The 27,079-nt window shown below is 39.6% G+C and overlaps 4 protein-coding genes and 1 long non-coding RNA gene across 7 annotated transcripts in view; 1 reads left to right on the top strand and 4 right to left on the bottom strand.

The window, feature by feature from the left end:
- The window catches only part of LOC126996104 (uncharacterized), a 38,192-nt gene extending 17,585 nt beyond the window's left edge, over window positions 1–20,607 (bottom strand). Inside the window, exon 1 of the mRNA XM_050856286.1 lies at window positions 20,581–20,607. Coding sequence (XP_050712243.1) covers window positions 20,581–20,592 — 12 coding nt within the window. The 5' untranslated portion in view covers window positions 20,593–20,607. The remainder of the gene's footprint in view (window positions 1–20,580) is intronic.
- Window positions 1–27,079, top strand: part of LOC126996117 (uncharacterized) — a 99,495-nt gene that overhangs the window by 39,605 nt on the left and 32,811 nt on the right. The gene's annotated exons all lie outside the window — the stretch shown is intronic.
- Window positions 1,710–2,824, bottom strand: LOC126996107 (uncharacterized). The gene is made up of 2 exons (XM_050856291.1): window positions 2,744–2,824; window positions 1,710–2,415 (listed from the first exon to the last, which is right to left on the bottom strand). Exons 1-2 carry the CDS (start codon window positions 2,753–2,755, stop codon window positions 1,897–1,899), a joined length of 531 nt encoding a protein of 176 aa, XP_050712248.1. The 5' UTR covers window positions 2,756–2,824; the 3' UTR covers window positions 1,710–1,896.
- On the bottom strand, window positions 6,165–16,189 carry LOC126996106 (uncharacterized). Of its 3 annotated transcripts, none has more exons than XM_050856290.1 (2): window positions 16,145–16,189; window positions 6,165–6,870 (listed from the first exon to the last, which is right to left on the bottom strand). In XM_050856290.1, exons 1-2 carry the CDS (start codon window positions 16,154–16,156, stop codon window positions 6,352–6,354), a joined length of 531 nt encoding a protein of 176 aa, XP_050712247.1. In that variant the 5' UTR covers window positions 16,157–16,189; the 3' UTR covers window positions 6,165–6,351. The 3 variants fall into 3 exon arrangements, with proteins under 3 accessions (XP_050712247.1, XP_050712246.1, XP_050712245.1); XM_050856289.1 differs by lacking the exon at window positions 16,145–16,189 and adding an exon at window positions 11,672–11,766; XM_050856288.1 differs by lacking the exon at window positions 16,145–16,189 and adding an exon at window positions 7,203–7,297.
- On the bottom strand, window positions 24,034–25,092 carry LOC126996108 (uncharacterized). The gene is made up of 2 exons (XM_050856292.1): window positions 25,048–25,092; window positions 24,034–24,739 (listed from the first exon to the last, which is right to left on the bottom strand). The coding sequence occupies exons 1-2, from the start codon at window positions 25,057–25,059 to the stop codon at window positions 24,221–24,223; spliced, it is 531 nt and encodes a 176-aa protein (XP_050712249.1). The 5' UTR covers window positions 25,060–25,092; the 3' UTR covers window positions 24,034–24,220.

Here is a 27,079-nt window from a genome sequence, read left to right as displayed (position 1 = left end):
TTTCGACTCCACTTTTTTCTCTACCTCCTTCTCCACCTCCTTCTCCTCTCACCTATCATCCGTATCTTCCTAAATACCTTCACCTGTGTTTTTCATTTACCTTAATTAGATCCTGTTATTCCCAAATCCGTCCACCTTTCCCTTCTTTCTTGTTATTAATATTTATATTAATATTGTTATTATTATTATTATTATTATTATTATTATTATTATTATTATTATTATTATTATTATTATTATTATTATTTTCATTATCATTATAATTACTATCTCTAATTATTATTATTATTATTACTATTATTATGATCACATTATTATTATTTTCTATTAATTTTCATTTTTGTTTTTTATCATTATTAATATTCTATTATTATTCTATTTTATTTTGATTGTTGCTAATATATTTAGTCTTATTTTTGTATATTTTCGTTTTGTTTATTTGTCACTACATCTTATTGTGGCTATATCCTAAGCCATCAGGTTGTCCCGTCAGGATCTTGGGCCGTATTACAAATCAAACCCGAGAAGTTTCGGGTCCCTACAGATTTCATGATGAATAAGTCTGTGAGTGACCCGAAACTTCTCGGACTGGACTTGTAATACGGCCACTAAACCGACCTTTGTAGTGACCCGAAACTTCTCGGACTGGACTTGTAATACGGCCCCTAAACCGACCTTTGTAGTGACCCGAAACTTCTTGGACTGGACTTGTAATACGGCCCCTAAACCGACCTTTGTAGTGACCCGAAACTTCTTGGACTGGACTTGTAATACGGCCCCTAAACCGACCTTTGTAGTGACCCGAAACTTCTCGGGTTTGACTTGTAATACGGCCCCTTGTCCGTCGCCTTGCGGTGACAAAATGAAGGCAATGTAATCTTTGGATCCCTCACAGTGGGGGCAGCCTTCCACACTGGGCGAGAGACGTCGCCGGCACTCACGTTAACCCTAAATTCTTGCCACTGTGTGTCTGAACCTTAGAGAAGTTAGGGCCTTTTTCAAATAATATGAAGAATGGTGAGTTTATGTTTTTATTTATAATTATTTTCATTTTTGAACAAATTTTACAAGTGTTGTAGTAAATTAAATATTATAATGCAGAAGCATCAGAAGATGTAGAGGAACTTTAGATCACTTCAGGCAAGGGATAGACGAATAAGACACAAAGCCTGTTTGTCTCCGCCAGCAACAAGAAGAGCAGAATAGATAGTTGAAGGAACCATTGTCAAGGTATTCCTGAATCGGTTATCGGCTGCTTGTCTTAGTTTCGACAGAAACGGGCTTTACTATTCGATGCTCAGCCCTTGTTGTGTTCTAAACCTGTCTAACAAGACTCTCAGCCGTTCAAATCATAACGTATAGTTTAATTACTGTTTATTACCGTTAGTTATTTAATTAATTAATTGTTAGTTAATTACTGAGTTTATTACTGTTAACCTCTATGTTTTGTTGCTGATGTGTATCACGTTACGAAGTGGATCGAGTGTCTTCCAGGCATCAGTGTGAGGAGCTGCTTTCCCTGAGGAAAAAAGGGTTCTGGGCCCGTGTTGTCTGTTTGGCTGGCAAAGCCCGAAGGCCTTACACAGCCGGATGGTCTTCCGCCGGCGTTCCTTAAGATTTGCTATAAACGAGAATCTTAAGCGCCAAGTTCGTGGCTGGGTTTTCGATGACCTGCAACGTTTGTTGACGGAGTAAAATGAAAGAAGTAATTAGAAATGTATTGTTTATTTGTTTCTTTGTGTTTGACAGGAGTATCCCTTAGTTGTTGTCGTTATCTTCCGTCGGGTGAAGCGTTGCCCATTGTCACCCGCGGTGAAGGTGTCTGTATCCCGTCGAATGCACTGGCGCTGCCACAGCCGCGGGCAAAGCCAGGCTAGGAATCAGCCTCTGGCCCGTTTATCCATAATAGTGTCCGCCGTAGCCGCCGTGGCCACCACCGAATCCGCCACCAAAGAAGCCACGTCCACCAAAGCTTCCGAAGTGACCGGGCTCAGGGTCGGCATCGGCGCTCCTCTTTCCGCGGTAGTAACCACCCCCATGTCCGCCAAAGCCACCAAAGCTGCCAAAGCCACCGCCACCAAAGCCGCGGAAGCGTCCGGGCTCAGCCTCGGGCTGAGGCTCTGGGTCGGCATCGGCGCTCCTCTTTCCGCGGTAGTAACCACCGCCATGTCCGCCGAAGCCGCCAAAGCCACCGCCACCAAAGCCGCGGAAGCGTCCGGGCTCAGCCTCGGGCTGAGGCTCTGGGTCGGCATCGGCGCTCCTCTTTCCGCGGTAGTAACCACCGCCATGTCCGCCAAAGCCGCCAAAGCCACCGCCACCAAAGCCGCGGAAGCGTCCGGGCTCAGCCTCGGGCTGGGGCTCTGGGTCGGCGACGACCACAGCGAAGAGGACCGCCAGGACGGCGGAGACAATAACCTGCGGAAGGAAGGCTGCGTGAGCATGGGTGGTGGTAGTGGCGTAAAACATTAGTTAGGGCTCATGTAAGGCAGTGAGGGTTTGGAGGGTGGAATTCAGGTGTACTTGTGTACTTTGTAGGAAATGAGAGAAGTTGTAAGGTGGTGACAGTTAACTAGTGAAAGTGCTTACGCTGATGTGTGTATTTGAATGTGTTAGTGTGTGTGTGTGTGTGTGTGTGTGTGTGTGTGTGTGTGTGTGTGTGTGTGTGATTAGGTGTTCAAGCCTGCGTGACTCATCGTAGAGTGTGGCTGGTGCGGGCGCTGAGTCGGTTCTGTTGAGGACTCACCTTTGTGTTCATGCTGAGGAGTTAAGCAGGAACTGGTGCTCTTGGTCTGGCGCTGCAGCCTTATATACACGTCTGGGGAGGCTCAGACGTGACACTAGTCTTCAAGGAAGTCGGGGCAGGGCGTACCAGCGGGTATCTTGAAGGCAGCGGGGTATCTTGAAGGCCACCGCTACCGCCCGATTCTGTAAAGGATGGAGTCAGGAGTTTGGATCATGACAACTTTTAGGTTGGTGTAATTGTTTACGTGTAAACAAATAGCCAACTGCCTCTTTGGATGCAGTAGTTATGATAACGTTTAACATCTATGGAAGATAGTTAAACACACACACACACACACACACACACACACACACACACACACACACACACACACACACATGTACACACAAATACTCTCCATCATAATTCTAATGATCTATTACTAATATTATATTCATAACATTAAAATCGGCTTTAGCAATAAAAAAAAGATTTATCAAACAATAGTAAAATGCTTTTTATCATGATTTTCTTTAATTAGATTTTCATCTTGAATATTAAAGTTCCATGTGATGATCTTGAATACCACTTGTTTTATATGACAATTAATCTATATTTTTGTTATTCTAGCATCATTATTTGAGATACTACGTTGTTCTTCCATCCTGTCATTATAGAAATTATTGCTATTATTTATTTATTTATTTATTTATTTTTTTTACAGTTAAGGAGACAGTTCAAGGGCGTAAAGAAATAAAAAAAAAGCCCGCTACTCACTGCTTCCGAACAGAGGTCAAAGGAGTGTCCAAAAAGAGAGGTCAGTTACGGGAGGAGAGGTGTCCTGATACCCTCCTCTTGAAAGAGTAGGGTATCAGGCAGGAGGAAATACAGATGAAGGAAGATTGTTCCAGAGTTTATCAGCGTGAGGGATGAAGGAGTGAAGATGCTGGTTGACTCATGCATAAGGGGTTTGGACAGTATAGGGATGAGCATGAGTAGAAAGTCGTGTGCAGCGGGGCCGCTCGAGGAGGGGAGGCATGCAGTTAGGAAGTTCAGAAGAGCATTCAGCATGAAAATATCGATAGAAGATAGAAAGAGAGGCAACATGGCGGCGGAATTTGAGAGGTAGAAGACTATCAGTATGAGGAGGAGAGCTGATGAGACGAAGAGCCTTTGACTCCACTATGTCAAGGAGAGCTGTGTGAGTGGACCCCCCCCCACACATAAGATGCATACTCCATACTCCATATTATATTATTATTATTATTATTATTATTATTATTATTATTATTATTATTATTATTATTATTATTATTATTATTATTATAATTATTTTTTATTACTATTATTATTAGTATTATTTTCATAATTATCCTAATAAATATTGTTATTATTATTTTTGTTGTTTTTGTTTTTGTTATTTCTGTTGTTGCTGTTATGATTTTTATCTATTATTATTATTATTATTATTATTATTATTATTATTATTATTATTATTATTATTACAATTATTATTATTATTATTATTATTATTATTATTATTATTATTATTATTATTATTATTATTATTATTATTATTATTATTATTATTTATATTAATTATCATTAATATTATAATTATTATTATCATTATTATTATTGTAAATATTATTATTATTATTATCATTATCATTATTATTATTATTATTATTAATATTATTATTATTATTATTATTATTACCATTATTATTAATAATATTATTATTATTATTAATATTTATATTAATATTGTTATTATTATTTTTTGTCATTATCATTATATTTGTTATCTCTAATCATTATTATCATTACTATTATTATGACCACATCATTATTATTTTATATTAATTTCATTTTTGTTTTTATTATTATTATTATTCTATTATTATTCTATTTTATTTTGGTTGTTACTAATATTTTTGGTCTCATTTCTTTCTATTTTCGTTTTGTTTATTTGTCGCTGTATCTTATTATGTCTATATCCTAAGCCATCAGGTTATCCCGTCAGAATCTTAGGCCGTATTACAAATCAAACCCGAGAAGTTTCGGGTCCCTACAAAGGTCGGTTTAGGGGACTTAGTACAAGTCCATTCCGAGAAGTTTCGGGTCATAAGAACATAAGAACATAAGAACGTAGAAGTCTGCAAGAGGCCGGTAGTCCTGTACAAGGCAGCTCCTTTGAACCTCAGCTCCCGTGTATCTAACCTCACCTAATGAATTTATGAATAATGAATCCATGAATTTATCTAATCTATCTTTGAATGTGACAATTGTATTGGCACTCACCACATGACTGCTAAGCCAATTCCATTCATCCACCACTCTGTTAGTAAACCAATTTTTTCCTATGTCCCTGTTGAATCTGAATTTCTCCAATTTAAACCCATTACTCCGTGTCCTACCCGGTTCTCTTACCAACAAAGCATTACAGAGTTCGGGATGAATAACTCTGTAGTGACCCGAAACATCTCGGACTGGACTTGTAATAGGGCTACTAAACCGACCTTTGTAGTGATCCAAAACTTCTCGGGTTTGACTTGTAATACGGCCCCTTGTCCGTCGCCTTGCGGAGACAAAATGAAGGCAATGTAATCTTTGGATCCCTCACAGTGGGGGCAGCCTTCCACACTGGGCGAGAGACGTCGCCGGCACTCACGTTAACCCTAAATTCTTGGCACTGTGTGTCTGAACCTTAGAGAAGTTAGGACTTTTTTCAAATAATATGAAGAATGGTGAGTTTATGTTTTTATTTATAATTATTTTCATTTTTGAACAAATTTTACAAGTGTTGTAGTAAATTAAATATTATAATGCAGAAGCATCAGAAGATGTAGAGGAACTTTAGATTACTTCAGGCAAGGGATAGACGAATAAGACACAAAGCCTGTTTGTCTCCGCCAGCAACAAGAAGAGCAGAATAGATAGTTGAAGGAACCAATGTCAAGGTATTCCTGAATCGGTTATCGGCTGCTTGTCTTAGTTTCGACAGAAACGGGCTTTACTATTCGATGCTCAGCCCTTGTTGTGTTCTAAACCTGTCTAACAAGACTCTCAGCCGTTCAAATCATAACGTATAGTTTAATTACTGTTTATTACCGTTAGTTATTTAATTAATTAATTGTTAGTTAATTACTGAGTTTATTACTGTTAACCTCTATGTTTTGTTGCTGATGTGTATCACGTTACGAAGTGGATCGAGGGTCTTCCAGGCATCAGTGTGAGGAGCTGCTTTCCCTGAGGAAAAAAGGGTTCTGGGCCCGTGTTGTCTGTTTGGCTGGCAAAGCCCGAAGGCCTTACACAGCCGGATGGTCTTCCGCCGGCGTTCCTTAAGATTTGCTATAAACGAGAATCTTAAGCGCCAAGTTCGTGGCTGGGTTTTCGATGACCTGCAACGTTTGTTGACGGAGTAAAATGAAAGAAGTAATTAGAAATATATTGTTTATTTGTTTCTTTGTGTTTGACAGGAGTATCCCTTAGTTGTTGTCGTTATCTTCCGTCGGGTGAAGCGTTGCCCATTGTCACCCGCGGTGAAGGTGTCTGTATCCCGTCGAATGCACTGGCGCTGCCACAGCCGCGGGCAAAGCCAGGCTAGGAATCAGCCTCTGGCCCGTTTATCCATAATAGTGTCCGCCGTAGCCGCCGTGGCCACCACCGAATCCGCCACCAAAGAAGCCACGTCCACCAAAGCTTCCGAAGTGACCGGGCTCAGGGTCGGCATCGGCGCTCCTCTTTCCGCGGTAGTAACCACCCCCATGTCCGCCAAAGCCACCAAAGCTGCCAAAGCCACCGCCACCAAAGCCGCGGAAGCGTCCGGGCTCAGCCTCGGGCTGAGGCTCTGGGTCGGCATCGGCGCTCCTCTTTCCGCGGTAGTAACCACCGCCATGTCCGCCGAAGCCGCCAAAGCCACCGCCACCAAAGCCGCGGAAGCGTCCGGGCTCAGCCTCGGGCTGAGGCTCTGGGTCGGCATCGGCGCTCCTCTTTCCGCGGTAGTAACCACCGCCATGTCCGCCAAAGCCGCCAAAGCCACCGCCACCAAAGCCGCGGAAGCGTCCGGGCTCAGCCTCGGGCTGGGGCTCTGGGTCGGCGACGACCACAGCGAAGAGGACCGCCAGGACGGCGGAGACAATAACCTGCGGAAGGAAGGCTGCGTGAGCATGGGTGGTGGTAGTGGCGTAAAACATTAGTTAGGGCTCATGTAAGGCAGTGAGGGTTTGGAGGGTGGAATTCAGGTGTACTTGTGTACTTTGTAGGAAATGAGAGAAGTTGTAAAGTGGTGACAGTTAACTAGTGAAAGTGCTTACGCTGATGTGTGTATTTGAATGTGTTAGTGTGTGTGTGTGTGTGTGTGTGTGTGTGTGTGTGTGTGTGTGTGTGTGTGTGTGTGATTAGGTGTTCAAGCCTGCGTGACTCATCGTAGAGTGTGGCTGGTGCGGGCGCTGAGTCGGTTCTGTTGAGGACTCACCTTTGTGTTCATGCTGAGGAGTTAAGCAGGAACTGGTGCTCTTGGTCTGGCGCTGCAGCCTTATATACACGTCTGGGGAGGCTCCGCCTTGCCACTAGTCTTCAAGGAAGTCGGGGCGGGGCGTACCAGCGGGGTATCTTGAAGGCAGCGGGGTATCTTGAAGGCCACCGCTACCGCCCGATTCTGTAAAGGATGGAGTCAGGAGTTTGGATCATGACAACTTTTAGGTTGGTGTAATTGTTTACGTGTAAACAAATAGCCAACTGCCTCTTTGGATGCAGTAGTTATGATAACGTTTAACATCTATGGAAGATAGTTAAACACACACACACACACACACACACACACACACACACACACACACACACACACACATGTACACACAAAGACTCCATCATAATTCTAATGATCTATTACTAATATTATATTCATAACATTAAAATCGGCTTTAGCAATAAAAAAAAGATTTATCAAACAATAGTAAAATGCTTTTTATCATGATTTTCTTTAATAAGATTTTCATCTTGAATATTAAAGTTCCATGTGATGATCTTGAATACCACTTGTTTTATATGACAATTAATCTATATTTTGTTATTCTAGCATCATTATTTGAGATACTACGTTGATCTTCCATCCTGTCATTATAGAAATTATTGCTATTATTTATTTATTTATTTATTATTTTTTTTACAGTTAAGGAGACAGTTCAAGGCGTAAAGAAATAAAAAAAGCCTGCTACTCACTTCTTCCGAACAGAGGTCAAAGGAGTGTCCAAAAGAGGTCAGTTACAGGAGGTGTCCTGATACCCTCCTCTTGAAAGAGTAGGGTATCAGGCAGGAGGAAATACAGATGAAGGAAGATTGTTCCAGAGTTTATCAGCGTGAGGGATGAAGGAGTGAAGATGCTGGTTGACTCATGCATAAGGGGTTTGGACAGTATAGGGATGAGCATGAGTAGAAAGTCGTGTGCAGCGGGGCCGCTCGAGGAGGGGAGGCATGCAGTTAGGAAGTTCAGAAGAGCATTCAGCATGAAAATATCGATAGAAGATAGAAAGAGAGGCAACATGGCGGCGGAATTTGAGAGGTAGAAGACTATCAGTATGAGGAGGAGAGCTGATGAGACGAAGAGCCTTTGACTCCACTATGTCAAGGAGAGCTGTGTGAGTGGACCCCCCCCCCACACATAAGATCCATACTCCATACTCCATATTATATTATTATTATTATTATTATTATTATTATTATTATTATTATTATTATTATTATTATTATTATTATTATTATTATTATTATTATAATTATTTTTGATTACTATTATTATTAGTATTATTTTCAGAATTATCCTAATAAATATTGTTATTATTATTTTTGTTGTTTTTGTTTTTGTTACTTCTGTTGTTGCTGTTATGATTTTTATCTATTATTATTATTATTATTATTATTATTATTATTATTATTATTATTATTATTATTATTATTACAATTATTATTATTATTATTATTATTATTATTATTATTATTATTATTATTATTATTATTATTATTATTATTATTATTACTTTTATTATTTCTATTAATTATCATTACTATTATAATTATTATTATCATTATTATTATTGTAAATATTATTATTATTATTATCATTATCATTATTATTATTATTATTATTATTATTATTATTATTATTATTATTATTATTATTATTATTATTACCATTATTATTAATAATATTATTATTATTATTAATATTTATATTAATATTGTTATTATTATTTTTTGTCATTATCATTATATTTGTTATCTCTAATCATTATTATTATTACTATTATTATGACCACATCATTATTATTTTATATTAATTTCATTTTTGTTTTTATCATTATTATTATTCTATTATTATTCTATTTTATTTTGGTTGTTACTAATATTTTTGGTCTCATTTCTTTCTATTTTCGTTTTGTTTATTTGTCGCTGTATCTTATTATGTCTATATCCTAAGCCATCAGGTTATCCCGTCAGAATCTTAGGCCGTATTACAAATCAAACCCGAGAAGTTTCGGGTCCCTACAAAGGTCGGTTTAGGGGACTTAGTACAAGTCCATTCCGAGAAGTTTCGGGTCATAAGAACATAAGAACATAAGAACGTAGAAGTCTGCAAGAGGCCGGTAGTCCTGTACAAGGCAGCTCCTTTGAACCTCAGCTCCCGTGTATCTAACCTCACCTAATGAATTTATGAATAATGAATCCATGAATTTATCTAATCTATCTTTGAATGTGACAATTGTATTGGCACTCACCACATGACTGCTAAGCCAATTCCATTCATCCACCACTCTGTTAGTAAACCAATTTTTTCCTATGTCCCTGTTGAATCTGAATTTCTCCAATTTAAACCCATTACTCCGTGTCCTACCCGGTTCTCTTACCAACAAAGTATTACAGAGTTCGGGATGAATAACTCTGTAGTGACCCGAAACATCTCGGACTGGACTTGTAATAGGGCTGCTAAACCGACCTTTGTAGTGATCCAAAACTTCTCGGGTTTGACTTGTAATACGGCCCCTTGTCCGTCGCCTTGCGGAGACAAAATGAAGGCAATGTAATCTTTGGATCCCTCACAGAGGGGGCAGCCTTCCACACTGGGCGAGAGACGTCGCCGGCACTCACGTGAACCCTAAATTCTTGGCACTGTGTGTCTGAACCTTAGAGAAGTTAGGACTTTTTTCAAATAATATGAAGAATGGTGAGTTTATGTTTTTATTTATAATTATTTTCATTTTTGAACAAATTTTACAAGTGTTGTAGTAAATTAAATATTATAATGCAGAAGCATCAGAAGATGTAGAGGAACTTTAGATTACTTCAGGCAAGGGATAGACGAATAAGACACAAAGCCTGTTTGTCTCCGCCAGCAACAAGAAGAGCAGAATAGATAGTTGAAGGAACCATTGTCAAGGTATTCCTGAATCGGTTATCGGCTGCTTGTCTTAGTTTCGACAGAAACGGGCTTTACTATTCGATGCTCAGCCCTTGTTGTGTTCTAAACCTGTCTAACAAGACTCTCAGCCGTTCAAATCATAACGTATAGATTAATTACTGTTTATTACCGTTAGTTATTTAATTAATTAATTGTTAGTTAATTACTGAGTTTATTACTGTTAACCTCTATGTTTTGTTGCTGATGTGTATCACGTTACGAAGTGGATCGAGGGTCTTCCAGGCATCAGTGTGAGGAGCTGCTTTCCCTGAGGAAAAAAGGGTTCTGGGCCCGTGTTGTCTGTTTGGCTGGCAAAGCCCGAAGGCCTTACACAGCCGGATGGTCTTCCGCCGGCGTTCCTTAAGATTTGCTATAAACGAGAATCTTAAGCGCCAAGTTCGTGGTTGGGTTTTCGATGACCTGCAACGTTTGTTGACGGAGTAAAATGAAAGAAGTAATTAGAAATATATTGTTTATTTGTTTCTTTGTGTTTGACAGGAGTACCCCTTAGTTGTTGTCGTTATCTTCCGTCGGGTGAAGCGTTGCCCATTGTCACCCGCGGTGAAGGTGTCTGTATCCCGTCGAATGCACTGGCGCTGCCACAGCCGCGGGCAAAGCCAGGCTAGGAATCAGCCTCTGGCCCGTTTATCCATAATAGTGTCCGCCGTAGCCGCCGTGGCCACCACCGAATCCGCCACCAAAGAAGCCACGTCCACCAAAGCTTCCGAAGTGACCGGGCTCAGGGTCGGCATCGGCGCTCCTCTTTCCGCGGTAGTAACCACCCCCATGTCCGCCAAAGCCACCAAAGCTGCCAAAGCCACCGCCACCAAAGCCGCGGAAGCGACCGGCCTCAGCGTCGGGCTGAGGCTCTGGGTCGGCATCGGCGCTCCTCTTTCCGCGGTAGTAACCACCGCCATGTCCGCCGAAGCCGCCAAAGCCACCGCCACCAAAGCCGCGGAAGCGTCCGGGCTCAGCCTCGGGCTGAGGCTCTGGGTCGGCATCGGCGCTCCTCTTTCCGCGGTAGTAACCACCGCCATGTCCGCCAAAGCCGCCAAAGCCACCGCCACCAAAGCCGCGGAAGCGTCCGGGCTCAGCCTCGGGCTGGGGCTCTGGGTCGGCGACGACCACAGCAAAGAGGACCGCCAGGACGGCGGAGACAATAACCTGCGGAAGGAAGGCTGCGTGAGCATGGGTGGTGGTAGTGGCGTAAAACATTAGTTAGGGCTCATGTAATACAGTGAGGGTTTGGAGGGTGGAACTCAGGTGTACTTGTGTACTTTGTAGGAAATGAGAGAAGTTGTAAGGTGGTGACAGTTAACTAGTGAAAGTGCTTACGCTGATGTGTGTATTTGAATGTGTTAGTGTGTGTGTGTGTGTGTGTGTGTGTGTGTGTGTGTGTGTGTGTGTGTGTGATTAGGTGTTCAAGCCTGCGTGACTCATCGTAGAGTGTGGCTGGTGCGGGCGCTGAGTCGGTTCTGTTGAGGACTCACCTTTGTGTTCATGCTGAGGAGTTAAGCAGGAACTGGTGCTCTTGGTCTGGCGCTGCAGCCTTATATACACGTCTGGGGAGGCTCCGCCTTGCCACTAGTCTTCAAGGAAGTCGGGGCGGGGCGTACCAGCGGGGTATCTTGAAGGCAGCGGGGTATCTTGAAGGCCACCGCTACCGCCCGATTCTGTAAAGGATGGAGTCAGGAGTTTGGATCATGACAACTTTTAGGTTGGTGTAATTGTTTACGTGTAAACAAATAGCCAACTGCCTCTTTGGATGCAGTAGTTATGATAACGTTTAACATCTATGGAAGATAGTTAAACACACACACACACACACACACACACACACACACACACATGTACACACAAATACTCTCCATCATAATTCTAATGATCTATTACTAATATTATATTCATAACATTAAAATCGGCTTTAGCAATAAAAAAAAGATTTATCAAACAACAGTAAAATGCTTTTTATCATGATTTTCTTTAATAAGATTTTCATCTTGAATATTAAAGTTCCATGTGATGATCTTGAATACCACTTGTTTTATATGACAATTAATCTATATTTTTGTTATTCTAGCATCATTATTTGAGATACTACGTTGTTCTTCCATCCTGTCATTATAGAAATTATTGCTATTATTATTATTTTTTTTTTTTTACAGTTAAGGAGACAGTTCAAGGGCGTAAAGAAATAAAAAAAAAGCCCGCTACTCACTGCTTCCGAACAGAGGTCAAAGGAGTGTCCAAAAAGAGAGGTCAGTTACGGGAGGAGAGGTGTCCTGATACCCTCCTCATGAACGAGTAGGGTATCAGGCAGGAGGAAATACAGATGAAGGAAGATTGTTCCAGAGTTTATCAGCGTGAGGCATGAAGGAGTGAAGATGCTGGTTGACTCATGCATAAGGGGTTTGGACAGTATAGGGATGAGCATGAGTAGAAAGTCGTGTGCAGCGGGGCCGCTCGAGGAGGGGAGGCATGCAGTTAGGAAGTTCAGAAGAGCATTCAGCATGAAAATATCGATAGAAGATAGAAAGAGAGGCAACATGGCGGCGGAATTTGAGAGGTAGAAGACTATCAGTATGAGGAGGAGAGCTGATGAGACGAAGAGCCTTTGACTCCACTATGTCAAGGAGAGCTGTGTGAGTGGACCCCCCCCCACACATAAGATGCATACTCCATACTCCATATTATATTATTATTATTATTATTATTATTATTATTATTATTATTATTATTATTATTATTATTATTATTATTATTATTATTATTATTATTATTATTATTATTATAATTATTTTTTATTACTATTATTATTAGTATTATTTTCATAATTATCCTAATAAATATTGTTATTATTATTTATGTTGTTTTTGTTTTTGTTATTTATGTTGTTGCTGTTATTATTTTTATATATTATTATTATTATTATTATTATTATTATTATTATTATTATTATTATTATTATTATTATTATTATTATTATTACAATTATTATTATTATTATTATTATTATTATTATTATTATTATTATTATTATTATTATTATTATTACTTTTATTATTTCTATTAATTATCATTAATATTATAATTATTATTATCATTATTATTATTGTAAATATTATTATTATTATTATCATTATCATTATTATTATTATTATTATTATTATTATTATTATTATTATTATTATTATTACCATTATTATTAATAATATTATTATTATTATTAATATTTATATTAATATTGTTATTATTATTTTTTGTCATTATCATTATATTTGTTATCTCTAATCATTATTATTATTACTATTATTATGACCACATCATTATTATTTTATATTAATTTCATTTTTGTTTTTATCATTATTATTATTCTATTATTATTCTATTTTATTTTGGTTGTTACTAATATTTTTGGTCTCATTTCTTTCTATTTTCGTTTTGTTTATTTGTCGCTGTATCTTATTATGTCTATATCCTAAGCCATCAGGTTATCCCGTCAGAATCTTAGGCCGTATTACAAATCAAACCCGAGAAGTTTCGGGTCCCTACAAAGGTCGGTTTAGGGGACTTAGTACAAGTCCATTCCGAGAAGTTTCGGGTCATAAGAACATAAGAACATAAGAACGTAGAAGTCTGCAAGAGGCCGGTAGTCCTGTACAAGGCAGCTCCTTTGAACCTCAGCTCCCGTGTATCTAACCTCACCTAATGAATTTATGAATAATGAATCCATGAATTTATCTAATCTATCTTTGAATGTGACAATTGTATTGGCACTCACCACATGACTGCTAAGCCAATTCCATTCATCCACCACTCTGTTAGTAAACCAATTTTTTCCTATGTCCCTGTTGAATCTGAATTTCTCCAATTTAAACCCATTACTCCGTGTCCTACCCGGTTCTCTTACCAACAAAGCATTACAGAGTTCGGGATGAATAACTCTGTAGTGACCCGAAACATCTCGGACTGGACTTGTAATAGGGCTGCTAAACCGACCTTTGTATGTAATAGGGCTGCTAAACCGACCTTTGTAGTGATCCAAAACTTCTCGGGTTTGACTTGTAATGCGGCCCCTTGTCCGTCGCCTTGCGGAGACAAAATGAAGGCAATGTAATCTTTGGATCCCTCACAGTGGGGGCAGCCTTCCACACTGGGCGAGAGACGTCGCCGGCACTCACGTTAACCCTAAATTCTTGGCACTGTGTGTCTGAACCTTAGAGAAGTTAGGGCCTTTTTCAAATAATATGACGAATGGTGAGTTTATGTTTTTATTTATAATTATTTTCATTTTTGAACAAATTTTACAAGTGTTGTAGTAAATTATATATTATAATGCAGAAGCATCAGAAGATGTAGAGGAACTTTAGATTACTTCAGGCAAGGGATAGACGAATAAGACACAAAGCCTGTTTGTCTCCGCCAGCAACAAGAAGAGCAGAATAGATAGTTGAAGGAACCAATGTCAAGGTATTCCTGAATCGGTTATCGGCTTCTTGTCTTAGTTTCGACAGAAACGGGCTTTACTATTCGATGCTCAGCCCTTGTTGTGTTCTAAACCTGTCTAACAAGACTCTCAGCCTTTCAAATCATAACGTATAGTTTAATTACTGTTTATTACCGTTAGTTATTTAATTAATTAATTGTTAGTTAATTACTGAGTTTATTACTGTTAACCTCTATGTTTTGTTGCTGATGTGTATCACGTTACGAAGTGGATCGAGGGTCTTCCAGGCATCAGTGTGAGGAGCTGCTTTCCCTGAGGAAAAAAGGGTTCTGGGCCCGTGTTGTCTGTTTGGCTGGCAAAGCCCGAAGGCCTTACACAGCCGGATGGTCTTCCGCCGGCGTTCCTTAAGATTTGCTATAAACGAGAATCTTAAGCGCCAAGTTCGTGGCTGGGTTTTCGATGACCTGCAACGTTTGTTGACGGAGTAAAATGAAAGAAGTAATTAGAAATATATTGTTTATTTGTTTCTTTGTGTTTGACAGGAGTATCCCTTAGTTGTTGTCGTTATCTTCCGTCGGGTGAAGCGTTGCCCATTGTCACCCGCGGTGAAGGTGTCTGTATCCCGTCGAATGCACTGGCGCTGCCACAGCCGCGGGCAAAGCCAGGCTAGGAATCAGCCTCTGGCCCGTTTATCCATAATAGTGTCCGCCGTAGCCGCCGTGGCCACCACCGAATCCGCCACCAAAGAAGCCACGTCCACCAAAGCTTCCGAAGTGACCGGGCTCAGGGTCGGCATCGGCGCTCCTCTTCCGCGGTAGTAACCACCCCATGTCCGCCAAAGCCACCAAAGCTGCCAAAGCCACCGCCACCAAAGCCGCGGCATCGTCCTTGGTGAGCGTCGGGCTGTGGCTCTGGGTCGGCATGCGCGCTCCTCTTGCCGCGGGAGTATCCACCGCCATGTCCGCCGAAGCCGCCAAAGCCACCGCCACCAAAGCCGCGGAAGCGTCCGGGCTCAGCCTCGGGCTGAGGCTCTGGTCGGCATCGGCGCTCCTCTTTCCGCGGTAGTAACCACCGCCACGTCCCCCAAAGCCGCCAAAGCCACCGCCACCAACGCCGCGGAAGCGTCCGGCTCAGCCTCGGCTGGGGCTCTGGGTCGGCGACGACCACAGCGAAGAGGACCGCCAGGACGGCGGAGACAATAACCTGCGGAAGGAAGGCTGCGTGAGCATGGGTGGTGGTAGTGGCGTAAAACATTAGTGAGGGCTCATGTAAGGCAGTGAGGGTTTGAGGGTGGAATTCAGGTGTACTTGTGTACTTTGTAGGAAATGAGAGAAGTTGTAAGGTGGTGACAGTTAACTAGTGAAAGTGCTTACGCTGATGTGTGTATTTGAATGTGTTAGTGTGTGTGTGTGTGTGTGTGTGTGTGTGTGTGTGTGTGATTAGGTGTTCAAGCCTGCGTGACTCATCGTAGAGTGTGGCTGGTGCGGGCGCTGAGTCGGTTCTGTTGAGGACTCACCTTTGTGTTCATGCTGAGGAGTTAAGCAGGAACTGGTGCTCTTGGTGTGGCGCTGCAGCCTTATATACACGTCTGGGGAGGCTCCGCCTTGCCACTAGTCTTCAAGGAAGTCGGGGCGGGGCGTACCAGCGGGGTATCTTGAAGGCAGCGGGGTATCTTGAAGGCCACCGCTACCGCCCGATTCTGTAAAGGATGGAGTCAGGAGTTTGGATCATGACAACTTTTAGGTTGGTGTAATTGTTTACGTGTAAACAAATAGCCAACTGCCTCTTTGGATGCAGTAGTTATGATAACGTTTAACATCTATGGAAGATAGTTAAACACACACACACACACACACACACACACACACACACACACACACACACACACACACACACACACACACACACACACACACACACACAAATACACTACATCAAAATTATAATGATCTATTACTAATATTATATTCATAACATTAAAATCGGCTTTAGCAATAAAAAAAAGATTTATCAAACAATAGTAAAATGCTTTTTATCATGATTTTCTTTAATAAAATTTTCATCTTGAATATTAAAGTTCCATGTGATGATCTTGAATACCACTTGTTTTATATGACAATTAATCTATATTTTTGTTATTCTAGCATCATTATTTGAGATACTACGTTGATCTTCTATCCTGTCATTATAGAAATTATTGCTATTATTTATTTATTTGTTTATTATTTTTTTTTACAGTTAAGGAGACAGTTCAAGGGCGTAAAGAAATAAAAAAAAAGCCCGCTACTCACTGCTTCCGAACAGAGGTCAAAGGAGTGTCCAAAAAGAGAGGTCAGTTACGGGAGGAGAGGTGTCCTGATACCCTCCTCTTGAAAGAGTAGGGTATCAGGCAGGAGGAAATACAGATGAAGGAAGATTGTTCCAGAGTTTATCAGCGTGAGGGATGAAGGAGTGAAGATGCTGGTTGACTCATGCATAAGGGGTTTGGACAGTATAGGGATGAGCATGAGTAGAAAGTCGTGTGCAGCGGGGCCGCTCGAGGAGGGGAGGCATGCAGTTAGGAAGTTCAGAAGAGCATTCAGCATGAAAATATCGATAGAAGATAGAAAGAGAGGCAACATGGCGGCGGAATTTGAGAGGTAGAAGACTATCAGTATGAGGAGGAGAGCTGATGAGACGAAGAGCCTTTGACTCCACTATGTCAAGGAGAGCTGTGTGAGTGGATACTCCATAATATATTATTATTATTATTATTATTATTATTATTATTATTATTATTATTATTATTATTATTATTATTATTATTATTATTATAATTATTTTTTATTACTATTATTATTAGTATTATTTTCATAATTATCCTAATAAATATTGTTATTATTATTTTTGTTGTTTTTGTTTTTGTTATTTCTGTTGTTGCTGTTATGATTTTTATCTATTATTATTATTATTATTATTATTATTATTATTATTATTATTATTATTATTATTATTATTATTACAATTATTATTATTATTATTATTATTATTATTATTATTATTATTATTATTATTATTATTACTTTTATTATTTCTATTAATTATCATTAATATTATAATTATTATTATCATTATTATTATTGTAAATATTATTATTATTATTATCATTATCATTATTATTATTATTATTATTATTATTATTATTATTATTATTATTATTATTATTACCATTATTATTAATAATATTATTATTATTAATATTTATATTAATATTGTTATTATTATTTTTTGTCATTATCATTATATTTGTTATCTCTAATCATTATTATTATTACTATTATTATGACCACATCATTATTATTTTATATTAATTTCATTTTTGTTTTTATCATTATTATTATTCTATTATTATTCTATTTTATTTTGGTTGTTACTAATATTTTTGGTCTCATTTCTTTCTATTTTCGTTTTGTTTATTTGTCGCTGTATCTTATTATGTCTATATCCTAAGCCATCAGGTTATCCCGTCAGAATCTTAGGCCGTATTACAAATCAAACCCGAGAAGTTTCGGGTCCCTACAAAGGTCGGTTTAGGGGACTTAGTACAAGTCCATTCCGAGAAGTTTCGGGTCATAAGAACATAAGAACATAAGAACGTAGAAGTCTGCAAGAGGCCGGTAGTCCTGTACAAGGCAGCTCCTTTGAACCTCAGCTCCCGTGTATCTAACCTCACCTAATGAATTTATGAATAATGAATCCATGAATTTATCTAATCTATCTTTGAATGTGACAATTGTATTGGCACTCACCACATGACTGCTAAGCCAATTCCATTCATCCACCACTCTGTTAGTAAACCAATTTTTTCCTATGTCCCTGTTGAATCTGAATTTCTCCAATTTAAACCCATTACTCCGTGTCCTACCCGGTTCTCTTACCAACAAAGCATTACAGAGTTCGGGATGAATAACTCTGTAGTGACCCGAAACATCTCGGACTGGACTTGTAATAGGGCTACTAAACCGACCTTTGTAGTGATCCAAAACTTCTCGGGTTTGACTTGTAATACGGCCCCTTGTCCGTCGCCTTGCGGAGACAAAATGAAGGCAATGTAATCTTTGGATCCCTCACAGTGGGGGCAGCCTTCCACACTGGGCGAGAGACGTCGCCGGCACTCACGTGAACCCTAAATTCTTGCCACTGTGTGTCTGAACCTTAGAGAAGTTAGGACTTTTTTCAAATAATATGAAGAATGGTGAGTTTATGTTTTTATTTATAATTATTTTCATTTTTGAACAAATTTTACAAGTGTTGTAGTAAATTAAATATTATAATGCAGAAGCATCAGAAGATGTAGAGGAACTTTAGATCACTTCAGGCAAGGGATAGACGAATAAGACACAAAGCCTGTTTGTCTCCGCCAGCAACAAGAAGAGCAGAATAGATAGTTGAAGGAACCATTGTCAAGGTATTCCTGAATCGGTTATCGGCTGCTTGTCTTAGTTTCGACAGAAACGGGCTTTACTATTCGATGCTCAGCCCTTGTTGTGTTCTAAACCTGTCTAACAAGACTCTCAGCCGTTCAAATCATAACGTATAGTTTAATTACTGTTTATTACCGTTAGTTATTTAATTAATTAATTGTTAGTTAATTACTGAGTTTATTACTGTTAACCTCTATGTTTTGTTGCTGATGTGTATCACGTTACGAAGTGGATCGAGGGTCTTCCAGGCATCAGTGTGAGGAGCTGCTTTCCCTGAGGAAAAAAGGGTTCTGGGCCCGTGTTGTCTGTTTGGCTGGCAAAGCCCGAAGGCCTTACACAGCCGGATGGTCTTCCGCCGGCGTTCCTTAAGATTTGCTATAAACGAGAATCTTAAGCGCCAAGTTCGTGGCTGGGTTTTCGATGACCTGCAACGTTTGTTGACGGAGTAAAATGAAAGAAGTAATTAGAAATATATTGTTTATTTGTTTCTTTGTGTTTGACAGGAGTATCCCTTAGTTGTTGTCGTTATCTTCCGTCGGGTGAAGCGTTGCCCATTGTCACCCGCGGTGAAGGTGTCTGTATCCCGTCGAATGCACTGGCGCTGCCACAGCCGCGGGCAAAGCCAGGCTAGGAATCAGCCTCTGGCCCGTTTATCCATAATAGTGTCCGCCGTAGCCGCCGTGGCCACCACCGAATCCGCCACCAAAGAAGCCACGTCCACCAAAGCTTCCGAAGTGACCGGGCTCAGGGTCGGCATCGGCGCTCCTCTTCCGCGGTAGTAACCACCCCATGTCCGCCAAAGCCACCAAAGCTGCCAAAGCCACCGCCACCAAAGCCGCGGAAGCGTCCGGCTCAGCCTCGGCTGAGGCTCTGGGTCGGCATCGGCGCTCCTCTTTCCGCGGTAGTAACCACCGCCATGTCCTCCGAAGCCGCCAAAGCCACCGCCACCAAAGCCGCGGAAGCGTCCGGGCTCAGCCTCGGGCTGAGGCTCTGGGTCGGCATCGGCGCTCCTCATTCCGCGGTAGTAACCACCGCCATGTCCGCCAAAGCCGCCAAAGCCACCGCCACCAAAGCCGCGGAAGCGTCCGGGCTCAGCCTCGGGCTGGGGCTCTGGGTCGGCGACGACCACAGCGAAGAGGACCGCCAGGACGGCGGAGACAATAACCTGCGGAAGGAAGGCTGCGTGAGCATGGGTGGTGGTAGTGGCGTAAAACATTAGTTAGGGCTCATGTAAGGCAGTGAGGGTTTGGAGGGTGGAATTCAGGTGTACTTGTGTACTTTGTAGGAAATGAGAGAAGTTGTAAGGTGGTGACAGTTAACTAGTGAAAGTGCTTACGCTGATGTGTGTATTTGAATGTGTTAGTGTGTGTGTGTGTGTGTGTGTGTGTGTGTGTGTGTGTGTGTGTGTGTGATTAGGTGTTCAAGCCTGCGTGACTCATCGTAGAGTGTGGATGGTGCGGGCGCTGAGTCGGTTCTGTTGAGGACTCACCTTTGTGTTCATGCTGAGGAGTTAAGCAGGAACTGGTGCTCTTGGTCTGGCGCTGCAGCCTTATATACACGTCTGGGGAGGCTCCGCCTTGCCACTAGTCTTCAAGGAAGTCGGGGCGGGGCGTACCAGCGGGGTATCTTGAAGGCAGCGGGGTATCTTGAAGGCCACCGCTACCGCCCGATTCTGTAAAGGATGGAGTCAGGAGTTTGGATCATGACAACTTTTAGGTTGGTGTAATTGTTTACGTGTAAACAAATAGCCAACTGCCTCTTTGGATGCAGTAGTTATGATAACGTTTAACATCTATGGAAGATAGTTAAACACACACACACACACACACACACACACACACACACACACACACACACACACACACACACACACACACACACACACACATGTACACACAAATACTCTCCATCATAATTCTAATGATCTATTACTAATATTATATTCATAACATTAAAATCGGCTTTAGCAATAAAAAAAAGATTTATCAAACAATAGTAAAATGCTTTTTATCATGATTTTCTTTAATAAGATTTTCATCTTGAATATTAAAGTTCCATGTGATGATCTTGAATACCACTTGTTTTATATGACAATTAATCTATATTTTTGTTATTCTAGCATCATTATTTGAGATACTACGTTGTTCTTCCATCCTGTCATTATAGAAATTATTGCTATTATTTATTTATTTATTTATTATTTTTTTTTTACAGTTAAGGAGACAGTTCAAGGGCGTAAAGAAATAAAAAAAAAGCCCGCTACTCACTGCTTCCGAACAGAGGTCAAAGGAGTGTCCAAAAAGAGAGGTCAGTTACGGGAGGAGAGGTGTCCTGATACCCTCCTCTTGAAAGAGTAGGGTATCAGGCAGGAGGAAATACAGATGAAGGAAGATTGTTCCAGAGTTTATCAGCGTGAGGGATGAAGGAGTGAAGATGCTGGTTGACTCATGCATAAGGGGTTTGGACAGTATAGGGATGAGCATGAGTAGAAAGTCGTGTGCAGCGGGGCCGCTCGAGGAGGGGAGGCATGCAGTTAGGAAGTTCAGAAGAGCATTCAGCATGAAAATATCGATAGAAGATAGAAAGAGAGGCAACATGGCGGCGGAATTTGAGAGGTAGAAGACTATCAGTATGAGGAGGAGAGCTGATGAGACGAAGAGCCTTTGACTCCACTATGTCAAGGAGAGCTGTGTGAGTGGACCCCCCCCCACACATAAGATGCATACTCCATACTCCATATTATATTATTATTATTATTATTATTATTATTATTATTATTATTATTATTATTATTATTATTATTATTATTATTATAATTATTTTTTATTACTATTATTATTAGTATTATTTTCATAATTATCCTAATAAATATTGTTATTATTATTTTTGTTGTTTTTGTTTTTGTTATTTCTGTTGTTGCTGTTATGATTTTTATCTATTATTATTATTATTATTATTATTATTATTATTATTATTATTATTATTATTATTATTATTACAATTATTATTATTATTATTATTATTATTATTATTATTATTATTATTATTATTATTATTATTATTATTATTACTTCTATTATTTCTATTAATTATCATTAATATTATAATTATTATTATCATTATTATTATTGTAAATATTATTATTATTATTATCATTATCATTATTATTATTATTATTATTATTATTATTATTATTATTATTATTATTATTATTATTATTACCATTATTATTAATAATATTATTATTATTATTAATATTTATATTAATATTGTTATTATTATTTTTTGTCATTATCATTATATTTGTTATCTCTAATCATTATTATTATTACTATTATTATGACCACATCATTATTATTTTATATTAATTTCATATTGTTTTTATCATTATTATTATTCTATTATTATTATTATATTTTATTTTGGTTGTTACTAATATTTTGGTCTCATTTCTTTCTATCGTTTTGTTTATTTGTCGCTGTATCTTATTATGTCTATATCCTAAGCCATCAGGTTATCCCGTCAGAATCTTAGGCCGTATTACAAATCAAACCCGAGAAGTTTCGGGTCCCTACAAAGGTCGGTTTAGGGGACTTAGTACAAGTCCATTCCGAGAAGTTTCGGGTCATAAGAACATAAGAACATAAGAACGTAGAAGTCTGCAAGAGGCCGGTAGTCCTGTACAAGGCAGCTCCTTTGAACCTCAGCTCCCGTGTATCTAACCTCACCTAATGAATTTATGAATAATGAATCCATGAATTTATCTAATCTATCTTTGAATGTGACAATTGTATTGGCACTCACCACATGACTGCTAAGCCAATTCCATTCATCCACCACTCTGTTAGTAAACCAATTTTTTCCTATGTCCCTGTTGAATCTGAATTTCTCCAATTTAAACCCATTACTCCGTGTCCTACCCGGTTCTCTTACCAACAAAGCATTACAGAGTTCGGGATGAATAACTCTGTAGTGACCCGAAACATCTCGGACTGGACTTGTAATAGGGCTACTAAACCGACCTTTGTAGTGATCCAAAACTTCTCGGGTTTGACTTGTAATACGGCCCCTTGTCCGTCGCCTTGCGGAGACAAAATGAAGGCAATGTAATCTTTGGATCCCTCACAGTGGGGGCAGCCTTCCACACTGGGCGAGCGACGTCGCCGGCACTCACGTTAACCCTAAATTCTTGCCACTCTGTGTCTGAACCTTAGAGAAGTTAGGACTTTTTTCAAATAATATGAAGAATGGTGAGTTTATGTTTTTATTTATAATTATTTTCATTTTTGAACAAATTTTACAAGTGTTGTAGTAAATTAAATATTATAATGCAGAAGCATCAGAAGATGTAGAGGAACTTTAGATTACTTCAGGCAAGGGATAGACGAATAAGACACAAAGCCTGTTTGTCTCCGCCAGCAACAAGAAGAGCAGAATAGATAGTTGAAGGAACCATTGTCAAGGTATTCCTGAATCGGTTATCGGCTGCTTGTCTTAGTTTCGACAGAAACGGGCTTTACTATTCGATGCTCAGCCCTTGTTGTGTTCTAAACCTGTCTAACAAGACTCTCAGCCGTTCAAATCATAACGTATAGTTTAATTACTGTTTATTACCGTTAGTTATTTAATTAATTAATTGTTAGTTAATTACTGAGTTTATTACTGTTAACCTCTATGTTTTGTTGCTGATGTGTATCACGTTACGAAGTGGATCGAGGGTCTTCCAGGCATCAGTGTGAGGAGCTGCTTTCCCTGAGGAAAAAAGGGTTCTGGGCCCGTGTTGTCTGTTTGGCTGGCAAAGCCCGAAGGCCTTACACAGCCGGATGGTCTTCCGCCGGCGTTCCTTAAGATTTGCTATAAACGAGAATCTTAAGCGCCAAGTTCGTGGCTGGGTTTTCGATGACCTGCAACGTTTGTTGACGGAGTAAAATGAAAGAAGTAATTAGAAATATATTGTTTATTTGTTTCTTTGTGTTTGACAGGAGTATCCCTTAGTTGTTGTCGTTATCTTCCGTCGGGTGAAGCGTTGCCCATTGTCACCCGCGGTGAAGGTGTCTGTATCCCGTCGAATGCACTGGCGCTGCCACAGCCGCGGGCAAAGCCAGGCTAGGAATCAGCCTCTGGCCCGTTTATCCATAATAGTGTCCGCCGTAGCCGCCGTGGCCACCACCGAATCCGCCACCAAAGAAGCCACGTCCACCAAAGCTTCCGAAGTGACCGGGCTCAGGGTCGGCATCGGCGCTCCTCTTTCCGCGGTAGTAACCACCCCCATGTCCGCCAAAGCCACCAAAGCTGCCAAAGCCACCGCCACCAAAGCCGCGGAAGCGTCCGGGCTCAGCCTCGGGCTGAGGCTCTGGGTCGGCATCGGCGCTCCTCTTTCCTCGGTAGTAACCACCGCCATGTCCTCCGAAGCCGCCAAAGCCACCGCCACCAAAGCCGCGGAAGCGTCCGGGCTCAGCCTCGGGCTGAGGCTCTGGGTCGGCATCGGCGCTCCTCTTTCCGCGGTAGTAACCACCGCCATGTCCGCCAAAGCCGCCAAAGCCACCGCCACCAAAGCCGCGGAAGCGTCCGGGCTCAGCCTCGGGCTGGGGCTCTGGGTCGGCGACGACCACAGCGAAGAGGACCGCCAGGACGGCGGAGACAATAACCTGCGGAAGGAAGGCTGCGTGAGCATGGGTGGTGGTAGTGGCGTAAAACATTAGTTAGGGCTCATGTAAGGCAGTGAGGGTTTGGAGGGTGGAATTCAGGTGTACTTGTGTACTTTGTAGGAAATGAGAGAAGTTGTAAGGTGGTGACAGTTAACTAGTGAAAGTGCTTACGCTGATGTGTGTATTTGAATGTGTTAGTGTGTGTGTGTGTGTGTGTGTGTGTGTGTGTGATTAGGTGTTCAAGCCTGCGTGACTCATCGTAGAGTGTGGCTGGTGCGGGCGCTGAGTCGGTTCTGTTGAGGACTCACCTTTGTGTTCATGCTGAGGAGTTAAGCAGGAACTGGTGCTCTTGGTGTGGCGCTGCAGCCTTATATACACGTCTGGGGAGGCTCCGCCTTGCCACTAGTCTTCAAGGAAGTCGGGGCGGGGCGTACCAGCGGGGTATCTTGAAGGCAGCGGGGTATCTTGAAGGCCACCGCTACCGCCCGATTCTGTAAAGGATGGAGTCAGGAGTTTCGATCATGACAACTTTTAGGTTGGTGTAATTGTTTACGTGTAAACAAATAGCCAACTGCCTCTTTGGATGCAGTAGTTATGATAACGTTTAACATCTATGGAAGATAGTTAAACACACACACACACACACACACACACACACACACACACACACACACACACACACACACACACATGTACACACAAATACTCTCCATCATAATTCTAATGATCTATTACTAATATTATATTCATAACATTAAAATCGGCTTTAGCAATAAAAAAAAGATTTATCAAACAACAGTAAAATGCTTTTTATCATGATTTTCTTTAATAAGATTTTCATCTTGAATATTAAAGTTCCATGTGATGATCTTGAATACCACTTGTTTTATATGACAATTAATCTATATTTTTGTTATTCTAGCATCATTATTTGAGATACTACGTTGTTCTTCCATCCTGTCATTATAGAAATTATTGCTATTATTTATTTATTTATTTATTTGTTTTTTTACAGTTAAGGAGACAGTTCAAGGGCGTAAAGAAATAAAAAAAAAGCCCGCTACTCACTGCTTCCGAACAGAGGTCAAAGGAGTGTCCAAAAAGAGAGGTCAGTTACGGAGGAGAGGTTCTGATACCCTCCTCTTGAAAGAGTAGGGTATCAGGCAGGAGGAAATACAGATGAAGGAAGATTGTTCCAGAGTTTATCAGCGTGAGGGATGAAGGAGTGAAGATGCTGGTTGACTCATGCATAAGGGGTTTGGACAGTATAGGGATGAGCATGAGTAGAAAGTCGTGTGCAGCGGGGCCGCTCGAGGAGGGGAGGCATGCAGTTAGGAAGTTCAGAAGAGCATTCAGCATGAAAATATCGATAGAAGATAGAAAGAGAGGCAACATGGCGGCGGAATTTGAGAGGTAGAAGACTATCAGTATGAGGAGGAGAGCTGATGAGACGAAGAGCCTTTGACTCCACTATGTCAAGGAGAGCTGTGTGAGTGGACCCCCCCCCCACACATAAGATGCATACTCCATACTCCATATATTATTATTATTATTATTATTATTATTATTATTATTATTATTATTATTATTATTATTATTATTATTATTATTATTATTATCATTATTATTATTATAATTATTTTTTATTACTATTGTTATTAGTATTATTTTCATAATTATCCTAATAAATATTGTTTTTATTATTTTTGTTGTTTTTGTTTTTGTTATTTCTGTTGTTGCTGTTATGATTTTTATATATTATTACTATTATTATTATTATTATTATTATTATTATTATTATTATTATTATTATTATTATTATTATTATTATTATTATTATTATTATTATTATTATTATTATTATTATTATTATTATTATTATTACTTTTATTATTTCTATTAATTATCATTAATATTATAATTATTATTATCATTATTATTATTGTTAATATTATTATTATAATTATTATTATTATTATCATTATTATTATTATTATTATTATTATTATTATTATTATTATTATTATTATTATTATTACCATTATTATTAATAATATTATTATTATTATTAATATTTATATTAATATTGTTATTATTATTTTTTGTCATTATCATTATATTTGTTATCTCTAATCATTATTATTATTACTATTATTATGACCACATCATTATTATTTTATATTAATTTCATATTGTTTTTATCATTATTATTATTCTATTATTATTCTATTTTATTTTGGTTGTTACTAATATTTTTGGTCTCATTTCTTTCTATTTTCGTTTTGTTTATTTGTCGCTGTATCTTATTATGTCTATATCCTAAGCCATCAGGTTATCCCG

The sequence above is a fragment of the Eriocheir sinensis genome, chromosome 9 (genome assembly GCF_024679095.1).
Source record: "Eriocheir sinensis breed Jianghai 21 chromosome 9, ASM2467909v1, whole genome shotgun sequence".
Lineage (NCBI taxonomy): Eukaryota > Metazoa > Arthropoda > Malacostraca > Decapoda > Varunidae > Eriocheir > Eriocheir sinensis.
Note: the sequence above shows the minus strand (reverse complement) of the source record. Positions and strands in the feature narration are given on the sequence as shown.